The following is a 10,080-nucleotide window of genomic DNA, read 5'->3' as shown; positions in this document are numbered from 1 at the left end:
ATTATAAGGACTGTACTGAATATTCGAAAAAAGTAAGGAAGAGGGGGTTTTGACCTCCAATCGGACAAGAGGGGGCAAATATCTCGAAATATTGCTCAGACTCGGAATAAACATCCTCAGAAAGTTAGAGTTCGTGGTAGTTGTGTAGGATATCGTATGGTCGGCCCCGTCCGACTATACTGCTCCGCTCACTGTTTTTTTTTTACTTTTCTTTTGATGCATCCCAAAAATATATTTTTATTCCTATTTATATAATAACAAATTTCTCGATAGGTTCATTTTTAAATCCTTGATTTTTAAATTAATTTATTTGTCATTTATTTTTCTTTGCCAATTGATATTAGTTGTAAATTCTCGTTGTATTAATGCCTAGTGTAATTGTATGATTATTCTTTTTTTCTTTTCTGTAAAGCTACTTACTCAGCCACCAAACAATCCCAGCACCCAGCTAGACATTCAGTCACTCTTTTTCAACTAGACATGGCTGCATACAACCATACTTACATACCTATGTAAGTATGTTCATTCATTCGTTCATTTAGAATTGTGTGAATTGCTCTTGTTATTGCCGTTGTGGTTGTTGTAATCTCTCAGTATGTTTTGATTTTCTTAACATGGTTGGGAACTATAAATATTGCACGCTTTTGTCATAATCATTCAAACCACAAGTTGCTTTAAACTTAAACAGACAACAATTCTAAGCATAGCTAAACAAATCTCTTCTAACAAAATGTTCAAATTGGTAAGGATGTGTGGCGAGAATTATTTGAAAGGATAATGGACACTTCAACAATAATAAATAAAAAAGAAAAAATCGTTATTTATGTGTGTGTGAAAACAAAAGACTTAAGACACAAGTGGCTTAAATAAAAATAAAACAAAAACATATTACCTAAAAGTTGGTGCAAAAAGAATTTTTAAAAATAAATGTGACAAATTTTGAAACAATGGTATTAAAAACATTTAAAGGATATATTTGTGAAAATTAATATCCTTCAGCTTTCAACATTCAGTGTATCATGTATTGAGGAAATTTATCGATATATGTAACAACTTTTAAGGGAATTATTACGAATAGTTTTGTGTTTATAGAATTTTCATGAAAAATTAATCCCGAAAAAATAAATGACATTTGATGTAGCAGTGTCAGTATAGTCAAAGAAAGATCGTTTCTCTCAAGGAATGGCAAGAGTGGGACTGTTCTCTTCCGTGGAGTGCATATTCAATTTGTCATTCTCCTTTCAAAACCTCGAAATAAACATATGAGACCCATGCAGCGGTCATGTCTGCCGAAGTAACCATATATACAACAATCGTTCAGATAGAAATTTGCTAATTAATACTACTCCTAGGATCGAAATGTGATATATCGGTCCAAATATTGGACAAATCGTATTTCAACGTTTAAGCGGAATTTTCCAACATGTTTCAATTTGCTATTCGGGATAAAGAAGTCTGGGTTGAATATTTGCAATATATGCATACGTTTTGATATAACCGCCGTATTTAGAACCCACCTGTGGTACAGGGTATTATGTGTTTGTGCATATGTTTGTAATAGGCAAAATGAAACGCGAGAGGCAGATGGTTCTTTCTGAGAATATTCATAGAATCACTTTATGAGACGATGTCGAAGAGATGTCCGTCTCTTCGTCCATCCGTCCGTCCATGTATTTTTGTGAACAAAGTACAGGTCGCGTTTATGATCCGATTTGGATGAAATTTGACATAGGACACTTATTTGGTCCTAGCACGAACCATATTGAAATTGGAAAAAATCGGTTCAGAGTTAGATATAGGTTCCATATAATTTCGTCCGATTTAATATAAACGGTACACCAAAGTCCCTATATATCTCTCGATTTGCACGAAATTTGGCACAACGTAATGAATTAGGTCTATAATGATGTGTGTTAAGTTTCCTGAAAATCGGTTCAGATTTAGATACAGCTCCCATATATATTTTCGTCCGATGTAATGTAAATGGCGCACCAAAGTCCCTATTTATCTTTCGATTTGCACAAAATTTGGCACAACGTAATGAATTAGGTCTAGAATAATGTGTGTTAAGTTTCCTGAAAATCGGTTCAGATTTAGATATAGCTCCCATATATATTTTCGTCCGATGTAATGTAAATGGTGCACCAAAGTCCCTATATATTTTTCGATTTGCATGAAATTTGGCACAGCGTAATGAATTAGGTCTAGAATGATGTGTGTTAAGTTTCGTGAACATCGGTTCAGATTTAGATATAGCTCCGAAATATATTTTCCTCCGATTTAAGGTAAATGGTGTACCAATGTTCCTTTATATCTTTCGGTTTGCACGAAATTTGGCACAGCGTAATGATTTAGGTCTAGATGTGTGTTAAGTTTCCTGAAATCGGTTCAGATTAAGATATAGCTTCTATATCTGACCAAATGAAAAAATTAGTATCGGTTGCAGAGTGACATGTTTACGGATTCAATTTCATTTACTGGTCCTTTAAAAATGCGACGTCTGTCAGGATTCATCTGTTGAATATACCCAAAGTGGTTAAGGGTATCTTATAGCCGGCCCCGTCGGACTTTACTACTTTTCTTACTTGTTTATGTTATATAAAGGAACCGATCAGGTATATCGGGATTTTAGGGAATAAAATACATCTTCGAAAAAATTTAATTGATATAGGCACATATTTCGACATTTTAGGTATTTTGCCGACATTTAATTTCAGCCTATTTTTTTATATAGGTCCAAGTTTTTGCAAATATCCTCATGTGGATTTCTCGCCCCATTTTTAAGAGGATTTTATTGTTCTACAACCTTTATTCTGTACTTTATATAGTTAACAAACATATTCGATATAACTCCAAACCTTGACATAGCCTCCGCATTTGTGTTCCCCCCTCTTTTGGTATGTCAGCGCACAGACAGGCGTAATAGCATTCTGGGTTATTGACCGATCCCTTGGTCTTTTCAATATCGAATATTTCTTTCAATTCCTAACATATTTTTTGCTTATTAAATAATGTATCAAGGCTTTACGTTGTCACACAGCGTTCTAATAACACTTCTGGGTTATAGCTTCATTTCCAATAGAAATGACTCTTGAAGTTCTCCATTTGCAGAAATTAATTTCAATTGCGGATTATACCTTGATTAATACAAATTCAATATAGACTTCCATATAGTCACTATTAATTATTATCGTTTATTCATCGATATTGTAAAGGTCATATCCAGAACTTCCAAAATAGTTCAAAAAAAAATTGGACAGACAGCTTTACGATTCAGTTGGGCACGATCGCTCACCTGCTTGTCTTGGTGTACAGCGCAGTGAACTCGCGATTGGAAGTGTATTTCAATTTTTGGATATGAAAATATTATTTCCAAAAAGAGATTAAGTTCGAAAATAATGTTGACTCAATCCTTCTGGTACATCACCCATTAAATATTCAACTGAAAGCAAAAAATCTCTTATTCCAAAACAAATGAAGTATCCGAATTGATCAATGTTTTATGTCTTATGAATCTTTACTTTCTTACTGAGCTGGCTTGTTACAGAACGGTTGTTCCATAAGCCGAGCTTAAAAAAGATTTCCAAGCACGTCGGTCTTGTGTGCATATCCACCAATTGGAAGACCACGTTCCAAGATTATGTTTTCTACTTGGTCTTTCCACCGGAGAATTTTTCTTTCAAACACTCCAAGAGCTGTCTCATCTGCTTGCGCAAGTACCCATGCTTCTGATCCATATACTAGCACGGGAGGTGGCCTTGCTTTTGAGTTGTTTGCTCAGACCATAGTAGCATCGGTTGGCCATCACAATCCTTCTCCGAATTTCAAAACTGATGTCATTCGTTTTATTTATGGCAGTACCAAGGTATATAAAGTCTTTAACTACCTCGAAGCTATAGTTCTCAAGTTCCACAGTTGGTCCGAGTCTACTGGACGTCTTGCGCGTTGATAACATCAGATTGGTCTTCTCGCCGTTTACTGCCAGACCCACTTTGGCAGACTCCTTCATAATTCGTTCAAAGGCGGCTGTTACCGCTAGCAATGTTCGACCCATTATATCGATGTCATCGGCGTAGGCGAGTAACATGTGTTGTTTGTTGTACAGAGTGTCATTTCTGTTAACCTTTGTGTCTCGTATGACCTTTTCCAGTAGGATGTTAAAAAGATCACACAACAAACTGTCACCTTGTCTGAATCCTCGTTCGGTATTGAAGGGCTCCGATAGGCCCTTTCCTACTTTAACTGCTGATCTTGTGCCACTTAAAGTTATCCTGCATTAATTTTGCAGGAATGCCGAACGTAAACACCTCTAAACGGAGGTGAATCTTTAAATACCGATAATCGAGACGTACTTCAGATATGGGATGACAATTTAAATAATATTGAAAAAATCCGTTCATAGCTTAGCCTGAAATAGTTATTGAAAAAGTTACGCTTACAGGTTAATTGAAAAAAAAAATTTAGAAAACATGTTTTTACAAAATCCTCGTGACTTATCGTTTAATACTTATCAACAAAATTCAAGTTCCCATTATTTGAAATTATCATTTGTTTGTTCATTGCCACAGATCGCTGTCTTCTCTGCCCTCTTCGCTGTCGCCTCAGCCGGTTACCTTGGTGGTTATGGTCATGGTGTGGCTCTCTCCGCCCCAGCTTATGCTACCTCATATCATGCAGTAGCTGCCCCTGTTGTACATGCAGCCCCTATTTATAAATCCTATGCTGCCCCAGTAGCTGTAGCTGCGCCCGTAGTTAAGGCTTATGCTCCAGTGGCCACCTCATACGCCAATACTTACAAGGTATCAGCCAAGGCCATACCCGTTGTACATGCTGCCCCTGCTGTTGTTGCTGCTCCCGTCTACAAATCATATGCCGCACCAGCTGTTGTTGCTGCTCCCGCTTACGGTTATGGTTATCACCATGGTCTTGCCAGTTATGGTCACTCTGTCTACCATTAAGAGCCACTATTCAACTCATAGAACTCATTAAACGGAATTGGAAAGTGATTATTGCATCGAAACAAATTTTTGAAAAAGGACTACTCCCCGAGTGTGTTACATGTGTGGATGGACTCACGAACGAACGACAATAATTCATTGTTAAATTATTTTTAATCATTATCATGACCTTTTACTCCATTTCATCTTGTCATTTATTATTTTTTTTTGTTTGTTTATAGAAATTGCATTCGAAACGATTTGAAATTTTAATTTCTTTGGTTTATTTAAGCCTGCTCTTTCTTAGTTTGATTGAGGAGAAGGAGACTATATAAACTAAAGAATATCATTTTACCATTAAGTATTAGAGAAGAAAGCAAAACAATAGAAAATAACAATGCAGATAGAGTTGAAATCAATAAAAATGAGAGCTTTAAGAGAACATATTTTGAGGAACTATTCAAGTGATCAGAAATAGAGAGAGAGTGCTTGGTAATTTAAGTAATCTTCTTTATAAATAATTTTCTTTTATGAGATTTTTGAGTTCTTTCTAGCCAAATTATTTAAATCTAATAAATTGCAAATGAATGTGTGTTTGTTTCATATCTTGTAAATAAAGAATAAAAACTTTTATACGAAAAACCATTGTTTGTGATTTTTTTTTTAAGAAAAAAACTGTATTTATAAAAAATGCAAAAAAACTTAATGGGATACTTGAAAAAAACACGATTAAAAAATACTAAAAAACACTTTGGAAAAAAATTAGAAAAAAAAAATGGATTATGTATTATGTATGTAAAAATGTATGAACATTTTTTTTTAATCAACGCCAATGGGATATTAAAAAATATTTAAAAAAATCTATTCCTATAAGTTATTTAAAAACAACAGAATACAATTAAAACACTAAGCCTATGTATTATTAAAAAAATAGTTTTAAAAAAATCTACGTCCACGTCTTTTGTGAAAAAAGGGTTTTAGAAAATCCACGCTTATGTTTTATTTGAAAAATCAGTAAGGAAATTAGTACAGTCGGACAGGGCCGACTATATGATACCCTTCACCACTTTTGGTATATTCAACATACGATTCTTAACAGACGTCGCATTTTTGAAGGATCAGTAAAATGAAATTGGACCCATAAACACATCTTCCTGCAACCTATACTAAATTTTTCATTTGGTCAGATATAAAATTGCTTCTTACAATGGGACAAAATTATGTAAATAAATTTAAAGCATATATCAATCGGACAACCGTTGTTTATTTGGATACATATCTGATAAACATGAGGAGTTTGGTGCGCCGTTTACTTCAAATCGGACGAAAATATTTATAAAAGCTATATCGAAATCTAAGGCGATTTCATCGAAACTTGTCACAGAATATCGGCCACATTTCGAGTTCTTGGTGCATCATTTACTTAAAATCGGGAGAAAATATGTATGGTAGCTCTATCCAAATTTGAACCGATTTCAATGAAACTTTCTGCACGCTAGGTTATATAAACTATATAACTTTGGGTCTTTGGTGCACCTTTTACTTAAAATCTGACAAAAAACTGAAACAAAACTTGCCACACGTTATCTCATAATAACTTCAATAAGTTGTGCAAAATTGTGTGCCAATAGGACCCACCGGGGAATTCGGTGCAGCATTTATATCAAACTTCTAGGTTATACTAAGTTCAGTACGAAAGATATATGTGGACTTTGGTGCACTATTTACACTAAATCGGACGAAAATATATGGGACCTATTTTCAGGAAACACACATCATTTCAAACCTAATTCATTATGCTATGACAAATTTCGTGCAAATCGAAAGACATATCGGGACTTTGGTACAACATTTACATTAAATCGGACGAAAATATATATGGGAGCTATATCTAAATCAGAACCGATTTCCACGAAACTTAACACACATCATTGTAGACTTTATTCAGTACACTGTGCCAAATTTCGTGCAAATCGTAAGATATTTAGGGACTTTGGTGCACCATTTACCTTAAATCGGACAAAAAATATATGGGAGCTATATCTAAATCTAAACCGATTTTCCCGAAACGATTTTTCCCAATTTCAATAGGCTTCGTGCTTGGGCCAAATAAGTGGCCTGTACCAAATTTCATCCAAATCGGATCATAAATGCGACCTGTACTTTGTTAACAAAAATAAATGGACGGACGGACATGCATGAATCGATTCAGAAAGTGGTTCTATGCATATTCTCAAAATGAACCATGGGTCTATCTCGATTACAGATATATGCACAAAGACATAATACCCTGTACCAGTGTGGTGAAGGGTATAATAAGGAAGATCTTCACCGATTGGCTTTATCCTAGTTCATACGATAGCATACACTTACAGAGAAACGTGTACAAATTTGGAATCGATTGCGTTATTAGTTTTTAAGTTATCGTGCCCACCATTCGCAAAACCAATATTTGGAGAAAACGCGTTTAAAGTTTCAGAAGCCCTTCAGCCGTCGCTTGATGCTGACACAGTAAATCGGCTATAACTTCAAGATTTCTTGAGATTTTTACTTGAAATTTCTAAGGACATTCTTGAATTAGTGTAGATTCGAATTAAATCAAAAACATTTTTGACACCCGGAATGGGGGGTCCCCTTAAATGAAAAACAATAGTTGTAAAATAAATTCTTCACATAATACCTTATATCACAGTGTGATTCAACAATGCTGACCGGATCAGCTGAATCATAATAATATTGGTGTAAATTATAAATGCTTAAACTTTAATCGTACAATGTTCATTGCTAATGATAAATGATATTTACACTCTTTACTCTAATCTAAATTAATTTGGTTTAGATACAATTTTTATTATTGCATACCGAAAAAAGTAAATAAAGGTTTTATTGTCAATTCACAAGATTGCTATCGTTTTATTTTTACATGAACTTAATTTTTCTTTTGCACGTATATGTATATCTATCTGTGTGTGTGTATAACTTCATTCACAACAACGGCGACGACGAGCACCATCTGCATCGAAAGACATTCATAGCAATTATCTATCCTCGGTTGGTATCAAAATGTGTCGATAAATGTTTTGACTTAGTCACAGGCATGTCGTTTTGCTTCGAGTCTGTCCAACAGTCAGTAGAGCAGACACAGACCTTGTTGTCTGTGCTTGACTGTTGGTCGGTGGTTTTGTCTATAAGTTTTTTTTTTAACCACAATGGATGGTCAAAGTAGCAATTCCAAGTAATGACAATAGTGTTTAGGTTTTAAACGATAAATATTATTACTTTTATGTGCAATTTAAAAAAAAAAACATTATATTGCTACTGTGTCAGTTAATAATTGTTGTAATAATGATAATTATAAATATTTAAAAAATATTGTTATATTTAATATTGAAATGGGAGTGATATTTCCTTGATGTACCTATGCCATGGTTTGCTGTCATAGGGACATATGCGATACATGATTGAAATAGTACAATGTGTAACATTTGAAACAGTTCAGAAACCCGACCTCTAATAATCTAATGATAAGGGAGAGTATAAGGGGGGAGAGTAACAAGGGGATTTTCAACTTAAAAACTAAAATTTACCAAGGTCTGTAAAGAAGCATTGGAAAAATACGAATCCCAACAACTATCCCAAAACATGGATTTAAATTAAAATTATTCTGTAGGGTTCTGGCCAGATTGGGTTCTGGACAAAAAAATCCCAACAACTATCCCAAAACATGGATTTAAATTAAAATTATTCTGTAGGGTTCTGGCCAGATTGGGTTCTGGACAAAAAAAGACCCCTATTGGTTTTGGTAATGATCGGTTAATATATAGGGGATGAAATGGACCAACAACTTAATTATGTCTGTTTTCTGGCTCTAGAGTATTATCCGAACATTATGAAATTTTACACAGAGAGAAGGCCTAACCATAGAATAAGTATGTTATGTTTTGATGAAGATCGTTCAATAATTTGCAGGTCAAAATTTACATTCTGAAGCAATAGTATATCCAAGAGGAGTCCGACTATACTAAATATATAAGTGCACTATATATAAGAGTGGATTTAAAAAAAAAATATTTGTTCAAAGGAATTGAAAAGACTATTAAGCGTAGGTTTTTAAATTATAATTTTCCAAGGATTAAAAAAATAATTTTCCAATGATTAAAAAATAAGTTTCCAAAGAAGTTTGAAAGTGTGAATGTTTAAAAATATTTTTTATCAGTATCACTCTTGCTTGCTTTTTATACCCTACACAACTATATTGCCAGGGTATTATAGCTTTCTGCAGCCCCAAAAATTTTTAACGCCGCGAAATATTGGTCCTAGACCCAACATTATGTATACCGATCATATCTCGGTCATATCTCGACTAGCTAAGTCGATCTAGCCATGTGTGTCCGTCCGTGCCTCTGTCCATTATAATTTGTAAACACGATACAGGCAACAGTTAGGGACCAATCTTCCCGAAATGCATGTAGGATGGATTCGGCCCAATGAAAACCCCTATTGTTTTTGGATAAAGTTCGGTTAATATTTAGGGGATGAAATGGACCAAATACATAATTTTTGTCAGTTTTCTGGTCGCTCCAGAGGCCGCAATTATGGTGCAAACAGCTCGAATTTTTACATGGAGAAGGTGGTTAGGCCAAAGAATAAGCATGCCTGTTTTCATAAAGACAGGTTAATACTTAACAGGTCAAATGGACCCTGACTTATGTGTGAAACATGACAAAATTTTCCGAATAGAAATCCGCAGAAAGATAGAGTTCTGTGGTAGTTGTGTAGGCGATCGTATGGTCGGCCCCGTCCGACTATACTGCTCTGCTCACTGGCTTTAATAATTGTATTCTCTATATCTTAGATTCAATGGATTCCACATAAGAAATATATTGGCTTTGTGGATTTCCTGGAATTTCAAATTAATTCTTAAAATCAATTTTCTTGCCTTATCTCCGCTTTGAATAAAAATGTTGATTGCTTTGGAAAATTATTAAAATTATTTTTTGAGGAAATACAAAACATTGTTGACGTTATGCGTGAATTGTCTCAAACATTGAATACAAATGCAATTATGCAATGAATTTGTAGATAAGTAAAAACTGAATATTATTTTCAGGCGCATACATATGGAATCTGCTATTGCTAAAAC

At 34.4% G+C, this 10,080-nt stretch overlaps 1 protein-coding gene across 1 annotated transcript; it reads left to right on the top strand.

The window, feature by feature from the left end:
- The first annotated feature begins 730 nt into the window (after positions 1–730).
- Positions 731–4,958, top strand: LOC133338168 (cuticle protein 38-like). Its single transcript, XM_061546353.1, has 2 exons — positions 731–742; positions 4,569–4,958. The coding sequence occupies exons 1-2, from the start codon at positions 731–733 to the stop codon at positions 4,956–4,958; spliced, it is 402 nt and encodes a 133-aa protein (XP_061402337.1).
- Positions 4,959–10,080: the final 5,122 nt, after the last annotated feature.

Source organism: Musca vetustissima, unplaced genomic scaffold, assembly GCF_032173495.1.
Source record: "Musca vetustissima isolate MV318-11 ecotype Yass unplaced genomic scaffold, APGP_CSIRO_Mvet_v1 utg79251, whole genome shotgun sequence".
Lineage (NCBI taxonomy): Eukaryota > Metazoa > Arthropoda > Insecta > Diptera > Muscidae > Musca > Musca vetustissima.
This window is presented reverse-complemented; position numbering and strand designations above follow the sequence as displayed.